A 20,703-nucleotide genomic window follows, 5' to 3' on the forward strand; every position below is an offset into this window, starting at 1 on the left:
TTCAAACCAGTGTCTCAAAAAAGGGTGGGAGGAAAAAGGATGAAATCTCAAATATGCAAAATGAAATTATTACAAAGGATATATCAGCAATCTAAAATCCATGTGCCATGGATCAGTGGTGGATCTTCCTAATTCTAAAGTACAGCACACATTTACTTATGGCTCCCAATTGCCTGTAACCCCAGTTCCAGGGGATGTGACACCCTCTCCTGACCTCTGCTGGCATCAGGCACACACATGAGACACAAACAGACATGCAGGCAAAACACTTATCCACATAACGTAAAATAATACATCTTTAGAGATGGGAGGATTAGGAAGATGTCTCAGTGGTTAATATGTGCACTGCTAATACAGGGGTCCCGAGTTCCGTTCCTGAGACACAAAGGGTGGCTCACAACTACATGACTCCCAACTCCAGAAGATATGACATCCTCTCCTGGTCTTCACAGGTCCCTGTACTCACATGCACATATCTTCACATAGGCACATAATTAAAAGTTTTTAAAAATCATGCTTAAAAAGAAAAAAAAGAGATGGTGCAGAACCTTGGGATTTGTGCTGCCCTGTGCCAGCCAACTATCCTGTAGTCTCTCTGATGGCATCTATACCAACACAGTAGGCTCAGTTGAAGATACCTCACTCCCCCTCTATTCCTAATCATGAGGAGAATGACTGATTCTCGTCTGGGCCAGAGGCCAGCAGCTTGTGCAGGTCTCCCTTTCCACCACGCAGACTCTGGGCCAGGAATTCCTTCAGTGCCAAGGACTTCCGCTTTGGCATCCTCCTATCTCTGGTTCTCAGCAGCCAGTCACTTCTGCAAATGCCTGCCGTCAGTCAGAACACTGGATCAAATACCCTCTTTGCTGCCTAGTTAACCCTGATGCTGTTATCTTCCCTTCAGGAGACAGTTTCATCCCTACCTCACAAAATAATCTTTTTATCCTCTAAACCCTTTTCAAGGCAAAGGAATGGAGAATTCAGTCCTGAAGACTCATCCTGTTGCAGCGGCAAAGGGGATGGGGAGGAGGGAAGGGTCATTGACGAGAAGGGAGCGCACGAGGCGTGGGATACATTAGATTTTTCCTGAGAAGGGCATCTTGGCCACTCTGTTGAAACGAGATGCACAAAGCAGGCAGGGATGGCCACAAGCTACTTAAAAAAATAGCAAAAAGGGGGGGGGGTCTTTTTTCATCTAATAGAGACCTATACAATATCCACTACTGCATAGGTTATTATTAATTGAAGACAACTTCAAAGGGTCAGTTAGATCCCAGTAAAGCATAGTTAGTTTCGGCCGAGGCATATACTTTAGGGGAAAAAAAAAAGACAGTTTTGCACCTCAGGGCTCAACCATGTGTATGTGGGATGAAGGAGGCACAGCATGCCAGGCGTGGGGCCCACCTTAATACTAAGACTCGGGAGGCAGAGTCAGGCATGTCTCTGAATTTGAGGCCCGCCTATTCAACATAGAATACATACCTTCCAGGGCAGCCATGATTGTACGGTAAGGCTGACTCAAAAGTAAACTAAACTAAAGGTGCAAGGTGACAGACTGGGTTTGACAATACCTGCCTCCTGTGGTGGGCTGCCTGCTCCTGTACAAGAGAAATGTCAGCAGCATGGGCGCTGGCCAATAGGTAGGTCTTACAGCAGCCCTTGTATACCCAAGGCTCTACCCACGTGGGTAACGGATTTTCTTTTTGCTTCTGTCTAGCACAGACCACGTTAAAGCTACAGGGTACAGGCTTGAGTTCAGGCACAGAAAGGATTTTCAACAATGGTTAAGAAGCTAAGATTCACAGAGGACATGAGCTGTGACAGTCATGTTCACAGAGAAAACAATCATTCCAGGCACCAAGGAAGAAGATATAGGCTCAGGAAGGGCCATGTCTTACCCTTCCAGATATGCATCTGGCCTTTTGTAAGCTGTCTGCCCTGCTGTGCTCAGAGGCTAACCAAGAAGCCTGCTGGAAACAAATAGTGCTTTTATGACAGCCAGAACAGCCTGTCACTGGGATGTGAGAAAAAAAAAAAAAAAAAAAAAAACTGATCCAAGACTCTGGAGTGGAAATCTGGGGACAGGTGTTGAGTTGGAATAGCTGTCTGGAAGATATCACTCAACTCTGAGTAGAGAATCTGACACCCACCCTAGGAGGTGCTAAGAGTCCCCTCCCACCATCTTACCTCCTTAGGGCCTCCAGCAAAGCCAACAGCACTAGGTGTTACTGGTCCTGGACTTTCCTCAAAGACAAGTCACTTTTGAAATCCCCAAACAAGTAGCTCACAAGTTTCCCTGTTATTCTCAAGGCTGCGGGAACACACCTGGAAGAGCTTTGCCATAAGCAGGAAGCAACTGGGATGCCAACTGCCCATGAGTACAACTAGTCACAGGTACATCCTAAGGTTGGCACCTCCAATCACCTCTCCTCCAAGTCTCTGCACCTTCTAGTCATCAACTTACACTTGTGTCAAGAGCAGCTTGGGTCTGTTGGTGGGGACATTTGGGCTGGTGACAAATATGCTCGCTTCCAGGGCCCTGGCCAGCATTCTGAGCTCTGAACTGCTTCTGCCCTGAGTAGTCTGGCTGTCTTCCATATTGCCCAAGGAATGCTAGGGGCAGATTTTGACCCCACCATGCTCCAAGAGGACAGTGGCATTTTCCCATATGGAAGGCTCACTATTCTGTGAGAGCCACTGCCTGCTGGTTGCTGACTGCTGGGGCAGAAGAAGGGTGACATAAGGCAGTGGCCTCCAGCCAGGAAAAGTGAGTCTGTTCACACAGCTCTCCGTTTCTGCCTCTTCTACACTGAAATGACAGCCTCCTGCAGGCTTCCAGACACGGTCTTTTTCTGTTTGATTTATATGACAGCAGTGGGGGCCAGTAGGCTCCGAGTTGGAACAAAGCAGAGTGAGGGAAAATGTCACTGGAAGCAACCTGTTTTTGAAAACTGAGCTGATGCCAGGAGACTAGGTTCTGTTATTCTTGGCTGATGAGCTTGTTTAAACAAACAAACAAAATGCCCTACAACCACATGTGTGTACAACACGAAAGTGCACTCTAGCACACATGTAAGTATGCACATGCACACACACATGTGTGCATACACATGCATGCATGCACATAGGCAATGTGCACATACAAAGATCATCTCTGCTGTCTGGTCTGGAGGTCTGGAACCATCTTGTTGTTGTTCAACCCACCTTCTACTGTTCTGCCCAGAGCAACAGTCCCCACCCCATAAAAGGAATTCCAACACTGATACAACACAGCGTCACTATATCATACTGGACTGGCCTCAGATGCTTATGCAGCATGGGATGCCTAGCCAAGCCCTCCTGCAGGCTAGGTTAGGGGCCAGTGACGGTATATTAGAGGTAGGTAGGTCCACAGAGTATGGCACAGTCACCACCTGAGAACCAGGGTCCTGGTTTGATGCAGGTATCAGGAGTGAAGTCTGGGAACCAGAGAGGGGATGCTCAGTGCTCCACACTGACCTACGTCAAGGGTACTCATCTCAATTTCAAAAGTGGTCTGATGTCCAGGTCCTTTGAAGGTTAGCAGTTTCCTTGTCTGTCTCCTGTACTTAGATGGGAGCTCCCTAGAGCAGGAGGAGGCTCTACCAAGCCTTGCCCCATAGGAACTAAGGGCTTGGAGTGGGGAGAGGAAACTCCGAGTAGCAGAAGTACTGGGCATGTATATTACCAAAGTGCAGGACCATCATAGCCAAGTTTCCACAGTGACCAGTGTGTGTATACAGCAAAGTGGGAGATGCAGTACTCGGGTGTGTAAGACTGCCAGACAGAAATAGCAACAGCAGGAACAGAGATATTGTGAGGCACTCAGACCAGGTCATCAAGCCAGCATGATTCTTGATCTGCCCACTCACATACCTTACCTACTGGACAAGGGATCGGATACGTGAAGTTCACAGCATCCTCTTTCTACTTTCCCAGGTCACTGCCACTTTCTGTACAGGAGTGGCTGCATGCTAATACAATAGAGCTCTCTGCCTCTGCCTCTGGGCCTCACGGGCTCTCAACTAATTGAAGAGTGAAGCTGCAGCCTGGCTTCCTTCTGTCTCCATTTCCTATACCATGTTCAAGATCTGAAGGGCGGGCTCAGGGTATGGTTCAACTGTGGAGTAACTTGCCTAGTGAGCAGCGCCCTGTGTCCCAACTCCAGCATCACCATCTATACTGTTCAGAGGCAGAGGCGGGGCAGCAGCTTCTGAGGAACCACAGTGCTCAGCCCAAGCCTGAGTGTCCCGCAGTGAGGACGAGAAGAAGGGCTTTGAATTTACCTCAGAGTCTCCTGCCTAGGTGAGAGACTAGCAGGGCTTCTCCAGTCACCACGGCCCAAGAACTCTTATTCCAGAGCATTTATGACGCAGCAACAAGGGGGCAAAGCCACAGACAAGACTGTACACACAGCATGATTCCAACCCAATGTAAAGTGCACGGACATGACAGAGTCTAACTGAAAATACGTCAAAATATAAACTCTACTTACTGCAGGTTGCTGAAAACTAAGGAAAATACTTTTCATTTTGCTAGGTGCATATTCTACAACTGGTACTTAGAGTTGGGAAAAAGTTATTAAATAAAAAATGTAAAGCACGGAGAGTAACATTGGCTTCTGCCCATCTCCAAGTAGCAAGGCTGAATGTCCACCGACATGGACGTGGACCCTCGCCACCATGGTACCACCAGACTTGTCAACATGATTGTGTGTCCAGGTAGGATCCTGCCACAGTACGCAGCACTGCCCCTAAGGGCCCAGCCAGGCACTCAGCCCACACCTCCTAAGCTAAGGCTATTATCCTCACCTGTAGTAGTTCCAGATCAGAAGAATCCTCCTGCCCAGGGACCATTTCTGTTAACATCTCAGACATGACTTTTGTGTTTCCCCGAACAATATCCAGCTCACTGCGCAGCCTGGCGATCTGTGGGCCAAGGAGAAGGTAGGAAGAAGGTCAGTGAGCCACAGGACCAGAACCAGCCAGCCCTCGGCCTGAGACGATCCTGCCACTGTGAGATTACCCAATCGGAACCATGGGAGTGGCCTTTACCCATCTTGTTCTGCCTACCAAGAGCTGGGGTATGGCAAGAACCACATGGAGGAGGCAGGGACCCCTGGCACTAAGTCTTTTGTTTTTACCTTGCTGTAAGCAACACAGAGCAGAAGGGAGCTGAGCACTCGCAGCCCCCCCCCTCCCCCGCCCCAGGACTCTGCAGAGGCCTTTAGCTGACTAGGCTTCTGTTTCTTCTCTCTAAAATCAGTGGGTGATAGTGCAGTTGCTCTGAGATCCCTTTAGCGTGGAGTCCCTATTCTATGTGACCCTCATGCACATAGACTCTGTCCCTTCTAGTGTCATACTCTAACAGAGGCTGGCCAGAGCTCATAGTGTTCTTCTGATAAGAAAACAATAGGCGAGGAGTGGGAGTAGACTTAAAAGCAGCCCACCCTGCCCAGCCATCAGCATTCCCAAACCCTGAGCCTTCTCTCCTGAAGTCGGCATACTGTATATTGTCTCCCTTTGTCTTCCAGTCCTGAGCTTTGGGTTACCTCCTGGATCTCTAATCCTTTCAACACACCAGTGGAAGCCACAAGTACATTCTCTGTACACAGTGAGACTCACAAAAGTTATACAGGAAGGCCATCATCTTATAGGAGACCAATGCACACCAGACAGAGCTACATCTGCTTTGAGATATGCATAGAGCCCTAGAAGACTTGGTGAGTAGAGGATGCTACAGCACCAGTGTCCACAGACGGACCAGCCTCTTCCAATCCTGTCTGCTCACCTCTGGGAAAGGAGTGATAACCCCATACCTCACAGGTTGCTGTGGGCCTGCCTTGTGTGTGGTATACCTAGTACAATGCACACTGCCAATCATAGGCTTGCCTGTTCCTATAGTGTCCCAGAGCTGGATGGAGCGAGTACTTTTCCTGCAAGAGACCTGTTCCAGACCCACACCTGTCTCTCCGAGCAAGGCGTTTCCATTTCACCTGGCTAGCCTAAGTACAAGCATCTTCTACCAGCCTCCCTCAGCCTCTCTCACGCTATGGGAGTCTCTTGGCAAACTCTTAACTCTTCAGGGAAGAGACAGAAAAGAAACCTGCCTCAACAGTCACATGAAAGATGGACTGGGCTCTAAAAGGCCAGCGTCTTCCTTACTTCAGGGGTAGCCCCAGAGCTTCCTTCCCATCTTGGGCAAGGAGATCCTACCACTGATGGGTTCTGAAGCAGCCCAGGCCAGACAATGGCCTGTATGCTTCAGTTTCCACTTTCCCTTGGGGTAGGAGCCACAGTTGTTAGGTTCCTACACTTAGCACTCAGGTCCCCTCCTCTTGAATGCACCACTGCTGATGGCCCTTAGCACCCACTACACTGCAGTGAGCCAATGCAAGGGCTCCACTGCCGTCCACCTTGAAATCCATTCTGCTTCCTCTCAGGGCAAGCCTGGAGCTCTGCCCAAGGAATCGGGGCACAGCTCCCCTACAAAGGCTCTGGCTCTGCAAGTGAAGAGGAGGCATTCAGTGACCCAGGCCCGACTAAGAGCATTCACTTCACATTTCGGCAGTGGGATTAGACCAAGCATCAGTATTTAGTATCGACATGGGAACATCTTCCTTCTGTGGAGGATCAGGGCCTGGCTTCCTGCTCAGGCTGCAGTTAGCTAGTCTACTGAAGCCTTACATGGAGCAAAAGAATGTGGCTCACACCCAGGCTGTGCGCCTCCTTGCTTGCATTCTGGTTTCTCCACATGTTCTCCTTTGGCATTGGCAGAAGGACAGAGCTCTAACACAACAGTACTGTTACCTATAAACAATTTCCTTAAACCCCATTTTACCAACATTCCATAGTAACGGCCCTATAACAAATGGGAACTGCAAACACCAAGTAAGTTTTTCCCCAAGTCTCACCCATTCTAAAATCTCAACTAATAGAAATTCTATAGTTCAACTAAAAATAGTCTCCATAAAGTCTCTAAAAATACAATTTGGTAAAATCATCAGTATATCAGGAAGTAACCTTCAGACAGAGGTGGAAGAGGTTTCTGGAAGCCTCCACCATCTTAGCTGTTGCCTCCAGGGTACCTCATTGATTAAATATGAGCTGTGATGGCTGGCGCCTCTCGTGGGATCCATGCTCTCCCCAAAGGTAAGTGCCCACTCACAGCTCAGCTATGCGCCTTTGCTTTAGACCTTGCTTTCTGTCACTTAGCTTCCCACTCAGCCTATATGTTAACCCACTCTGCAGATAGACTGGATGTTCCCTGCTATGCTACTATTCTGTGCTGTGACTACTGTCTGCATAGGCCTCAGCTGACAAAGCCCCAGGCCCACTCCAGAGCCCTCAGTGCCATAGCTTCTAGCTGCCTTCCACGCCCTGCTCAGCCCTGGCTCATAGAATCTTCAGCTCTGCTTCCTACCACAGCAGACCACATATTACTGCAATGATCTGCAATCTGTCTCCTCCAGACACCAGGCTCTTCTATCTTTGTGTCCCTACACCTGCATAGCACCTGAATGTCCAGGGAGACTTCTGTCCCCTGGAGAGGAACAAGAGAGCAGTTAGCTTGTTTGCTTATGGACTAGAAGCACATGAATACCTGTTCTGAATTGGCTGTGATGGGACCCGTCACACTCAAAGCCGGGGCCTGCAGAGTAGAGTAGGAAGCTGGAGGAGGTGAGGAATAGGTGCCGGCAGTTGTCCTGGGCTGGACCTGGGACCTGGGAATGGTGGCAGCTGGATCCATTTCTGGGACACTCTGGCATGACAACAGTATTTTGATTCACTTGGGTGCCTAAATGCCTTAGCATGGCACTCCCCCAACATAGATGGCGCTTTCAGTTACAATCCAAAGAACCCAGGTAAGTGTCTTCATCAGGGCAGCAGAGCCACCATTGTTTCGTCCCTCCCTCTCTCCCTCCCTCCCTCCCTCACTCCCTCCCTCTCTCCCTCCCTCACTCCCTCACTCCCTCCCAAACAATGTGCTACAGACAAGCAATGCAACCCAAAAGTCATTTACTAATCATGAATCCTTACTTGGTACCACAAGATGACATTTGGCCTTTACAAGACTAATATAAATAGCAATCAGGCAATTTACTGATTGTTCTTTGTAATTATTAGAACAGCAACACTGTTCCTTCTGTGTGATTAACAGCAGAATAAAACAGGTTATGTTTATACAACAAAGCATAGGTAACTGGTTTAGAGGGATCATAATAAGAATAATGCTTTGGAAAGTGTGATTCTTTGTGCCCTCTGCCCACTTAGGTATCTTAGGTATCTTCGCCAACATCAGTACACATGTTCACACAAGTGTGTAAGGCATACTGCCGTTCTTGAGCTCCCCATGTGAGAGACAGGCAGATGGAGACCAGTAGGGCCATGTGAGCCATTGCTGGTGCCTCTTCAAACTGGGCTGTCCTGGCTCTGCCCCGGGACTGGGAGCTGCTTCACTGCCAGTACAGAGGAACTACCGGAGGAGCCATGATTGGTACTGCCAGCATCCATTTAATTCTGAAACCCATGGCAACTCTGGTCACTGTCAGCACTGAGAAAGGTTCTTCAAGATGCTTTAAAACATGCCTTTTCTGGGTTCCAAGTCCCACAGCTAACAGAACTCAAAAATGCCTGAACTGATGTTGAATGACCATACTCAAAATACATTTTAGATTCACTGATTGGGCTGGAATGTGGCTAAGTAATGGAATGTGTTCTTAGCATGCATGAGGCCCTGGGTCCTATCTCCAGCACCCATTAAAAGTAAAGAAGTTATTCATGTGATATACACCCTGTATTGTATGCTAAGAGCTGCTCCTTGTCTCTGATGAGCAATTGCGCCCCTTGGTACCACAGGAAATAAGGACAGATTCCCTCACATCCTCTGTAGTGTTCTGTAAAGGAGGTGCTAGTGACCCTCACAGGAAGGCTCAGACAAAGCAGCCATTCCCATGAAGAAGGCTGGACTGAACTGAACTTGCACTGTAGTCCTCCACTGTCTGTGAAACTGGGAGAGGCACTGCTGCTACTTAATCACCAGTCACTCAGCTGTCTCCCTCTCCATACCCCTTGTTAGTAAAAAGAAATGCCCTGGAGCTTTAAGAACACATGACAAGCTGAATAATGCAAAGGCATCAGCAAAAGGCTGGTACAACGCTTGGCTGTTCTACAGACAGTCTTTCTAGAAAATACTAGCTGGAAGCTTACCCGCTGGGGCGTGTGGATAGGAGACAGAGCGTCCAAGTCTGCCATGGGGAACTCAATCCCCTTCCTCTTCAGTTCTTCATATATGTGTACAACACCAGTGAGGTCAGGACTGCTCCTAAAGGCGTCCGCCCATGCCTGGGAGGGGAGAGGAAGGCCTGTCAGGAGGTACAAGTGGCAAGGGGCTGGAAAGTCAGCTCAGCTCTCCCTGAGGCCACGGCTTCCACACATGCCCTCACAAGGCACACTGGCAAATCCTGTTCTGCTCCTCTCCTGCAGTCAGTGCCGAGGCCCAGCTGCTGAAGCCCTGGATTTCAATGATGCTATTGAATGTGAACAAACTCATAAAACTTAATTCAGCATGTATTTCCTTAGGGAAGCGGCAGAGGAACAGCACTAAGTCCCTTGCACACACTATGATGCAGGCACTTGCCGCATCTCAAGGAACTCAGATACCAGAGCTGTTGAAGGAAGTGAAGACTTGTCACCCCCCCCCCCACACCCGTGGAGGCAAGAGAAGAAAAAATTGATGCATGTTGAAAAGCCAAGGCTGACTCTAGTTTTTCTCAGCAGATCAGTCAGTGCTAAAACTTGCCCAGCCTGGTCGGTCACTGACAGGTGACATGATTTCAGCCCAGGGGCACAAGAGTCCATTGGGAGCCAGACCACCCACAGCCAGTGGCTGGGGCCCACTCCACCTCCCTGGAGTCCTGTATGAACCTGGTGTTTTTCTATTACACTGTGCAGCTGACAGTTTCAGCATACATCTGCCCAAATACAGAAATGAAACGGAAAGTTCCAACAGCAGATTTTTCTCGTATGAAGAAAGAACAAAAAGGAGCAAGAAAATAGTGAGCAGATTACCATTTCTGGTGATGTGCAAACTTCTTAACAATTAAAAAACAATCCTGTTCTTTGGGAGTCGCAGAGGAATCAAATCCAGAAATGATTCAGCAGGCTCTTCAGAAACAGTCCTCTGTGCCACTCCTTTATTACAATATGCATCCAACGGAGGAGATGCGACGTTTTAGAGATGTCACCATCACAGCATTTAATGGCCTACACCCATGGGCTCTAGTCAATCCAGAGGCAGCTACAGAAATTCTATCTCTAACCACCAGAGCCACTAGAAGTTAAAAGGCCATTTCCCCAAAAGCTTCCTTAATTATATCCAATGTATCTAAAAAACTACAAACAACACTGTCAGCCTGGCTTCCTCTCCTTGATGCATTTATTTAATATGCATACTCGGGGATTTCGCGTCACCACGGCACCAGGACAGCCTATCTCTGCCAATCCTTTCTTCTGCATCTGAAGGTACCTACAGAAGCCGCTGGCAAAACCCCAGGTGGAGACCCATGCAGCCTCACAACCTTAGCCTTGCCTATTCTTCCAGCATCCTGAAGTCTGTTCCTACTCAAAATCCAGCCCAGTCTTGCAATTCTAGGCTTTCAGTTTAAGGAGCAAACTTGAGAGCCTGTGGGCTAGTGGCACAGCATTTGCCTGGCATGCATCAGCCCCAGGTTCTACGCCTAGTCCTATAAAAAGAAATAATAAAGATGAACTTATGGAGTCTAAATGCGTTCCCATCAGGAAAGGTTGGGGAAAGCATGGTAGTCTTTCCTGGTGCCACTTCCTGCCTCTGTTTTCTTGGAGAAACAAATGGCTCTGGGGACCTTCTTACTGTTTTCTTGCTTCATGCTCTCCTCTCTAGGTACACAGTGCCTAGGACTCCTCCTCATATTCAAATACTTAGGTGCTGTACCTGCCCTAGGGAACTGAGACATGCCCCAAGGTGGGATTAGCCTCCTGCCAAGAGCTCAGCCCTGGACATTACAGAGAACTGGACCCTTCTCTTCAAAGACAATCGTCCTCTGAACGCCTAAGCCTGACAAGTGGCTCAGCACCGGAGATGGCTTTATTCTAGAGAACAGTTGCTCTGCTGAGTGCTGTGCAGAGAGAAGACCTGAAGGTCTCCTGACCCCTTTTGTCACTTCCCAGGTCCAATCATACTCTGGCTAGGGTGACTAGGGGTTCTGGAAGGTCCTGTTTTGTCAAGACAAACTCTCCTCTTTAGCTAGGCAAGCAGAGTTGGCTTTAATTTCTAGACAAGAAGTCTTAGTTAATATACCCTAAACCCCACTTGCCATGGTGCCAGCTCCTGTCTAGGACCCCTGGGCAGCCTGGGCCAGACTGCTGAAAACAAAACATATGCTCACAACAGTAATCTCCCCTGAATAAGCATCTGATGCCAACAGAGGGACAAACAGTGGGAGGAGGGAGGAGGGGGAGGGAGGAGAGACTCATTTTAAAGGAACAGTATATGCGAGGACATGGAGGTGGGATAAATTATAGCTGTCACGTGTTCTAGCACCTTCTAGGGACATGCCTAGGTAGCTTCTCTTGTCTCCCCAACCAGGTCAGGCATCTTTGAAGGTGCACTCAGGTCTCTTGCTGTTGTACTGGGAAGGCAGTCAGTCAATAACTGTCAGACTAAATTTAATTACGTTCTCACAGTTACTAAGCATCTTTATTTTCCTACTTCAGAGAATAGAGGAGATGGCCATGGAGGCTGTCAGCAACTCATATGAGCATGATGAAGTAGGCACCTGCTGCAGGCCGTGCCAGAGAAGAATCCTCTTTAGGGTAGCTGAGTCTAGTTCTGGGAGGTCCTGGTCATCCTGAGCCCTGAGCTGAGGCCTAGCATCAGTAGAGAGGGAAGTGGCAGGATGCTTCCCAAGTAACCACCTTATCGGGATGCAGGCTCCAGGTAGTGCAGTGCCGACATGTTTGGCAAATGACATGGTGGCCATCTCACTAGACGCCAAGATCTTTATGTAATTCCTACTTTTCCTATTTGTGGTTTCAGTATTTGGAGACTGAAGGACCCAGGGGCAGGACTAATGGGAGGACAATGGTCAATTAGTGCTTTAGCTTTGTGTGCCAAACTGTAGACACAGCTTAACTATACTTTGTCCATTTCTATAGTCCTCAAGGCTTTGAGTAGCACCTTTCGGAACAAGAGCTAAGTGCTCATTTGAATTATGAGGGTCTTAGGATACCTCTGGGTGAAAGGAGGCTCTGACCTCTTCTGCTCATGCTCCAGTATAGGCTTTCTTCCTCTAGAGGGCAAAGCACCCAGAAATTGCCAGAGGCTTCCACCTGAAGCAGTGTAGTCAGCATGCTTCTCAGGGATGAGGCTCAGGTGCCACCAGACATCTGACACTATCAAAGAATACAATCTCTCAGGCCTTTCCAGCCTCCCTCTCTATCCCAACCCTCATCCAATGGGGACAAGCATACATCCTGACATATTTCCTATCTACATGCCATCAAGCACATCCTGTGCAGTTGGGACAACCAAACTTGTTTACAGAAGTGAAAACGCATGCTTGTTATCTTACATGAGCAACAGCCCCGGGTGTTCCAGAAAGTTATCTGTTCTTGGGCAAGTAGTGCTCACAGGTTAGAGGCATTTTGTTATATTAATTTTTTTCTCCCTCAGGCACTGGGACCAGCAATCACCAGCTGCTGAAGTACCAAAAAAATTATGCTTCCAAAGTCTCTTGATTGTTTTATAGATCTCTTAAGCCCAATAATGTAAACATAAAACATAACATTAGCTTTCACATTAGAAGGCACAGAAAGCCTCACTGAGGGTCAGAATGGAGAACAGGAGGAAGGCATCAGAGTGTGCTTGAGTATGTGTGTGTCTTGCTAGAGATGGAACCGAGGATCTTCCACATGCCTAGCAAGTGCTCTGCACTAAGCTATACCCAGTGGTAGATTCTGTTCACAGTTGGCTCAGGGGGCTGCTGATAGTAAACGTGTGCTACAGAAAATGCCACTCCTATGGCCAATTCTAAGCCAGCCATACCTGTGACTCCAACTGAATGAGGGTTGGGAAATGATGGGTTGGAGCAGGCAGACACAAGAGAACACGTTCTCTCACCTACTCCACCACAGGAACAAGAGACTTCAGAAAATCTGTCCCATCCCCCTGTACAGCAGTAACTGTGCTTCCATCTTTGAGGTCAAGTAAGAGGCAGTTGGCTCAGGCTGGCAGCTGGGACTGTTCCCTCTTCACCCCAATCCCACCCCAAAAGCCTGAAGCATGTTTCATGGGTAGGAATCTAGTGGGGCTTGTCTGTGTAGCTTCTTACTTCCAGCTTCTCAAGTACTTATACATTCCGCCGGCTTCTCTGAAATGGGAAACTTAGGGCAAGGCTCACCCCAGCACTCCCAATGGTCAAGGGCTAGCCCCAATCTTTCAATCTAGTTGACTGCAAACCCCAGTCTCTCTTCTTAACTTGCTGTCTTCCTGAGGGCAGGGCAGGACTAACCTGCAGGATTTTCCTTAAAGGCTACTACCTACTCACAGCTGTAAAGAAAAGCAATAATCGCTACCACGCTAATTTATTCTATTCTCTTTTTTTGAGGCAGGGTCTCATATAGCTCAGGCTAGCCTCAAACTTACAATGTAGCCAAGGTTAGCCTTGACCTTGAATGCCTCCTCCCAATTGCCTTCTCCCAATTGGGATTGACGGGGTATACCACCACACCTGGCTTGCTGGTTCAGTTTTAAAAGGACAGTTGTCCCTAGTATCCACAAGGGGACTGGTTCCAGAATCTGTTAGGATACCAAAGTCTGTGGTTAATCTGGCCCTTGTATTTGCTGGCTCAGTGTTGTCTCGATTTTTAGTTTAGGGATTTATTCAGACTACCAGTGAATGTCAGTGTTACATAAATAGCTAGAGGAGTGATAACAAGGGAGGACCCGTACATGCTCAGTACAGATGCTATCTTTTCTTCCATAGTTTCCAGCTAAGGCTGGTTGAGATCACAGCTGCGGAACCCATGAACACTGACAATCGCTTATATAGTCAATAAAGTGGTTAAATACAATGTGGTAAAGCGCCGCCCCCAAGTGCATCGCTCAGGCTGCAATGACAGAAAGTGGCATGTTGGTGAGGGTCCTGGTACCTCCTGGCACTGAAGTGAAGCTGCCCACTTCATATACTCAATACCTGCCTAGTAAAAAAGAAAAAGAAAAATGGATGTGCTCCCCACGAACATACACTGGAGGCTGTGCAGCAACTCCAAACAAAAAGCACCCATGTCCACTAGGAAGGCTAATAAACTATAGCTCACTCACACCATCAGACTAAGGCTAGTGTACACTGCTGCTACTCAGCCAGTGGGAGGAGAGCTGAGGAGACAGATGTAGGTAGATGCTACATGGTCAAGGGTGTAAGGGCAAAAACCCAGCCTTAATTTTAAAGAGAAGGGAGATGCCCAGAAGTTACAGCATCAGTCAAGGTTAGAAGTGTTGTGGGAGGACCTGGGAGGAGCTAGACTTAGAGAAGTAGAGACCAGATGAGAAAGTTGTAAGGTCAGAGCAGGCAAGAAACAGGCACCTCTGGGGCAGAGCACTGTGGGACCCAGCCAGTGAAGGGGCCTTGTCTTCTCTCGGCAGATCACACCATTAAGTTAGCTGTGTTTACCCAGGAGCCTGGGGAGGCCTCAGGCGAGAAGCCCTCAAGGAATGTCTCTTTCCAGTTCTGTCGATAGTGTGGACCTTGTAGAGACCTGGCCCCGAATAGAGTTTAAGCTCGATGTCCCACCTTTTGTGAGAGAAAGCTACTATTCATCTCCCTGGAAGTAATCTCAGGAGAGGCTATGGGAGTATGTGGAACTGGGAAAGTACACTCCAGGATTGAGGGAGGGGTTCAAAATGACAGCAGGGCATGAGAGAGGGCTCTGTCACCCCTGCCCTTCCTCTCAGCCTCAATGAGCTACATTCATCCACTAATCTAAAAAATACTATTTAATACTGACAACCAACTACTTGAGACCCTAGGGACATAGCACTCCAGGGCGCTCAGGGAACCAATTGAGTTGAACAGAAAAGACAGCAAAGCTGCACTTGAAGATCACGAAAAGGGGGGGGTGATTAAGAAAGCCAGACGTGTGCTTCAGGGTGGGAGTTCTCTGAAGCAAGCACATCTGAACAACCAGAAGTGCTCCAGGAGCTGGGATAACGCTAGACAGAGCTGCAGGCTCCTCCCCACTCTCACATACAATGACCCTCTCACATACAATAATTCTCTGTGCCTGTCACTCTTTTTAAGCCAGGCCACCAGACACTGTCCCTGCTGGCGTTACGCTCACATTCTGACTTGGTCTCCCTCTCATCTTGGCTCTTGCACGGGCATTACTCATCCATACTGGGTGTGCTTATGGATTCAGATGCCAGTCAGTCAGGAGCTCTGTCAAAATCTGTGTACAACCCAGATCAGAAATGTTTAATGGTTCCTCCATTACCTCTACAGGTCCAAGACCAAGGCCCTCAACACACACACCCATAAGCCTTACTCATCTTTGGCCTCCCCTCCTACCCACCGTGCTCCCCACCCCAAGCACAGTCCTGGCTTCTATACTCTGCTCTCCAAAGACAGTTTTCAAAGCATGCTCACATAGTCACCACATCTCTTAATTCCAAACTCTTGAAACTTAACCTGGCAACTCCTGTCTAACAAACAGAACGACAGAAAAGGTGTGACTTCCTCGATGTCTGTGTGCTGAGAAACACAGGTCTCTTGTCACATTATCAAGGAAATGAAGCTTCCCCACCAGTCATGTTGGGGCACCATCTTGGTAATGGAATATTGAGGTAGTGCCTAATTTCCCAATCATACTGCACCCCAGTGTCTGCTCTACAGAAACCAGGAAAAAGGTAACATTGTTGCTGTAAGGAACTAGACTTGGGGTTACTTGTTATTATTGAATAACAGGTATAGCTCAAGTATGGATAACTGTTCTCTGGTGCTTCTGGGCGTTTGCACAGGCACCTTCTTCCTGAGATACCTCTTATATTTGGCCCTTATGCTAAACTCGTCACCACTTTTCAGCGTCCAACAGAAATGTCACCTCTTTAATGAAACATCCCATATCATTTGCACTCTAGAGCTGGCCCTTGCTCTGTGACCGCACCCGCCTGGTACAGGATGCTCATATGGTGTTTTCTACTCACTGACCTCCACTATACTCTGCTGTCTCACTGGCCGGCTGGAGCCCCTTCTGTTGCCCACTTGTCTGGGCAGCAGAAGGCTAGACACTCAAAACCTTCCTGGAGGTTCTGCCAACCAGCAAGAGGCCACCACTTAGGAGTTCTAGTGAGGTAAGTATGAAAAAATAAGTATTTTGTAACAAATATTTAATCCCCCTCCTATATCTTTTTCTCCTAAATAATGGGAAAGCATGAGTTTGTATTACAGTGACCATCTTACATACCTGAAGGAAGCCAGCTCACCTGAATTAGAGCAAGCACTTTGTCCTGGACAATGGTGGGAGGGTTATTCTTGGGAGAGATAATTTTGACCAGAACGCTGTCGATGAAGTCTCGGTTGGCCACAAGCAGGTGAAAGCGATGGCCACAGTTCTTCACACAAGTCTCCAGCACCTGAAGTTGTGGGGGAGGGGAGGGTTGGGGGAAGGTCATCACACTGGAAACAGGAGAGGAGGGTAGCTGAGTTCCTCAGCTGTTCAGTCATGCTTCCAGATCATCCTCCTGTTACATCTCCCCCCTCCCAAAGCCAACCCTCACACATCCCACACTAATACAGTCATCCCTCTTCCTTGGGAATGTCAATCCTATGTTGACTGGAGGTCTTGGCCCTGCACAGTAACCAGGCAATTAGGTTGGTAATTGAGACATAGGTTTTTCATCATCTTGTAACAGTGTCAAAATGACTGAGAGGCTCCTGGAAATTAACATTTTAATTCTTTTCTCTAGGTCTGGATGTGAGATCTTAGCCAATGGGACCCAGGCTCTGTCACAAGAGGAGGCTACTGGGTGAATTACTGACCCTTGTGTGTGAGAAAGCAAATACAGAGCCCCAGCATACTCCTGCTCTGCAAATAAAATCAGCAACAACAATATACTGCAACCTTTGACCAATGGTGTATGGGCCCCAGCTGCCAGTTAGTCTTAGGTTCCACTCTCTTCTTTAGAAAGACCTTGCTCACTCCTGTCCTATCTGGGGAGGTCCTAGGCCTCAGTAGCTTTGAAAGGCTGGCTGACAGGTTCTGATCAGGTGGCAGTGGGAGACAGACTCAGCTTTGCTAATCCCTCCCTGATGGCTCAGGACAAGTTTCATTCATCCTCTGTGTCTTCATCTGGAAAGTGGGAACAAGAAGCTCTCCCTTGCAGGGAGAATTAGAGAGGACACAGGAACTATTTCTGCAGGCTGTACAGGGTAGACAACCATTAGGACTGCTTCAGAAGGCTGCTGCATCCATGGCTTCTCACATTTTCCCAGGTAAGGTACTGGGAGGACTGGGAGGGCCTCTCCAGCTTCAAACACAGTTTTCTGACTCTGTTCCTCCTTATAGCCCACAGGATCACCCAACCCTTCCCAAGCCACCTCTTTGAGAGCTTTCTAATGAATGCCCATAACAAGAATAGTGCCAGCAGCAGAGGACACTTAAAACCACCTCATTGTCCTGTGTGACCAAGAATTAGCTTATAGTTACTCCCTAAGTGGTTCCTGCCACAGGCTTTTGCCTTGACAATGTGTAGAGAAAAAAAGGTCCACAATTATGAATGTCAGCTACATACCAGGGACAGTGAGACCCCTCCATATTACATCTAATTTCATTCTACTTTCATAGCTACTATGGTCTCTTCAAGTATACCTTGGCACCTTATTTTTCAAAGCTAAGAGGCTTAGAAAGGAAAAACTGACCCAAAGAAGGATGGAGACCCTTTTTTCCTTCTCTCTGAAGAGCTAGGGATTGACCCCATACTTTGTACATGGTAGGCAAGCACTCTACCATTAAGTTCCTTCCCCAACCAGGGTCACGGACTCTGACTGACATTCTCAAGCGCCCTGACCTCCTGACCTACCTGAGGACCAAGTCATCCCTCTTTGAGCTTTCCTCCAAGCAGCCACATCAGCTGTGAGGCCTCAGAAACAGCAACTGTGTCATGGATTATTTGTCCTTCTCTTGTTCTTTGAGCTAGCTCTGAAGGCATTAAACTGTTTCAGATGTTAAAGCTGATGCTCAACAGTGTTATGGAACTTTCCCTAGGAGACCCAGCAGCCCTGCAGTTCCCCAAGCCACCCTTTTCTTCTTCCTCTTGCTGTACTTCTGGAGGCTCTGCACATTACTTGGTGTACCCAGGAAGCGCTGTAAACTCGTTATCTTTGGGGATTCTGCACAACTGCAATTTATTTTGAAAAAGATTTATTTATTTTTATTTCATGTGTATGAGTGTTTTGCTTGCACGTGTGTCTGTGCACCAAGTATGTACAGTGCTTGTGAAGGGCAGAAGAAGGCACTGGATTCTCTGCAATTGGTTGTGAGCCGTTATGTAGGTGCTGGGAACCAAATCCAGGTTCCCCCCAAGAGCAGCCAGTGCTCTTAACTGCTGAGCCATCTCTCCAGGCCCATAACCACAAATTTTATTCAGCTAAGGGGAATTTCCCTTTTTAAATCTTTGTATCTGATTCCGAGTGACCCTAAGTTCTCTGAATAAAAGTTCTCACTCTCAGGGAACCATGGGGCTGCCGAGAGGAAGCAGAGAGGTCCTTTCTGTTCTCAAGCTGCAGGCCCCTTATCTTCTAGGATTCCTTGTTCATTCTCTAGTCTCTGACAATTGCTGCTGAGCCCTTCTTTCCTGAGGGGCAGGAGAGGATCAGCAGAGTAGAAGGATCAGGAAGTTGGCCTGAGTGAAAATAACTAAAAACAGGAGTAGGGTGGGGTCAACCCCCCCCCCCCCCCCCGCTCTGCTTCTATTTCTAGGGCAACCACGGGCAGGATGCTATTCTTTCCTTCGGTTTTCCTATACAGCAGACTTTAAGGTCAGCATGGCCTGTCACATATGGGCCTGGAAAATACCCTGTGTACATGTGCTTGCAGCTGCTCAAAGCCTCTGTATGTAGGAGGCACAGGAAGTCTTCTCTATCAAAGCCACTTTAGTCCACCCTGGGCAAACCTGACTTTGTGGGTTTTAGGGAACACAATACAGTGGCAACTTTCTGAAATACAGCCAAAACCCATGGAATAAACAAAGGGGGCCTCTAGGCAATGAGAAGCAGATGTTAGAAACACACATGTGAAGGCTCAGGCAGAGAAGTCCTCAGGATCTCTAGCTCCACTGGATAAATACTAACTGCCTAGGCAGGGACAGATGTGCAGCAGGGAAGGGCCACCAGGAAGGACAGAGCTGACAGAGACTAACAAGTGAAGCCATCATGGCAGACATAGACCATGCCAACTGTGCCAGGCAGGGAGCTAGCTGCAATGACAACAGGTCTGCATGTCTACAAGCCTCCCAAGGTTTGCAGAAAAGCCTTGGCCATAAGGAAGATCAAATGAGGGCTGCCAAGGGAAGCTGTAGGGAGGCAAGGAAATGCAGTCAATTTAGAAAACTTCCCACATACAGTGGTTACCATGAAACTGGCGTGAAGAGGAATAAATGTCAGAGCCGGCTCCCCAGTGACGCATGTCACTAAACAAGACAATTTGCACTTCATCCTGGGCTCTACCAATGTTGAGGCTAAAAAAATTAAAGCCTTTACCTATTTCTCAACTGAATTTTCTCCTCTGCCGTGTAAATCCCAAGGCCCTGGCTGAGGTAGCTCTCCTATTAAGTTTTGGATTCCATTCTGGGGGTGGGGGGAAGGGAGCTCACAACAGCTCCTCTGCTTTACAAGAAAATATGTTGTGGCATTTAGAGATAAATAACCCACTTTTCCCCACCTACAGAAGTTGACATGGTGACTTGTTACAGTTTCTATTAAAAAGCCACTGTGGCCCAGATTTTACAACATCTGAAAAACTGTTAGCTTTTAAGTCAGAAATAGCACCTGAAAGACCCTTTTTAGTTCTCTATGTCTTAAGGAAGGGCACAATTCTTATCTATTTGCCCTAAAAGGAGTCATTTGGCCGACTTTTTCAAGAACCTTTGTATTATTTTCATTTTTATCTCAAACAAAAGAGCATTCTACGGTGGCATACCACAGCTTGGTACTTCCCTGGCTGTGACCATAAAGCTCCAAGGCTTCTCAGAGCCCAAAAGAAGAGCAATCAACCCACTTTAGGGTGGCTGTAAACATCTCATCAACATCTGAAATTCTCCATCCTGGGAAGACACCGGGACACATAAAAGCGAACACCTGTATAAACAGGAAACTGACTCCCAGCATCTCAAAGGGCTGGAAGCAGGAGGAGATCTGTCCTGGCCTCTGGATCTTCAATCCTGAGTGTCAGCCCACTGCTACAGGGTTCAACACTGGCATCCACGTTTTATGTTCTCCCGGTATACAGCAACTCAGTTAAGCTCACCTTCTGCATCAGAGGTGGGCAGGGGATCCTAAGTGTCCCCTAGAAGCTGCTGCTGAACCATGACAACATAGGCTACATGTCGGAGGCCCATTTGAGTGGGCAGAGGGTTCCTTGTGTGTAGCTGTCC

The 20,703-nt window shown here is 48.0% G+C and overlaps 1 protein-coding gene across 6 annotated transcripts in view; it reads right to left on the reverse strand.

Annotated features, from left to right (window-relative positions):
- The window catches only part of TOM1L2 (target of myb1 like 2 membrane trafficking protein), a gene marked incomplete at its 3' end in the record, with an annotated part of 125,519 nt that overhangs the window by 26,990 nt on the left and 77,826 nt on the right, over positions 1-20,703 (reverse strand). For all 6 annotated transcript variants that reach the window (XR_013975183.1, XM_080923585.1, XM_080923584.1 and 3 more), the window contains exons 4-7: positions 16,537-16,686; positions 9,228-9,362; positions 7,621-7,779; positions 4,830-4,946 (exon numbers count right to left, since the gene is read on the reverse strand). Coding sequence is in view for 5 of the 6 variants with exons in the window: in XM_080923585.1 (XP_080779711.1) it covers positions 4,830-4,946; positions 7,621-7,779; positions 9,228-9,362; positions 16,537-16,686 (561 nt within the window). The remainder of the gene's footprint in view (positions 1-4,829; positions 4,947-7,620; positions 7,780-9,227; positions 9,363-16,536; positions 16,687-20,703) is intronic.

Source organism: Micromys minutus, assembly GCF_963924665.1.
Source record: "Micromys minutus genome assembly, chromosome: 10".
NCBI lineage: Eukaryota > Metazoa > Chordata > Mammalia > Rodentia > Muridae > Micromys > Micromys minutus.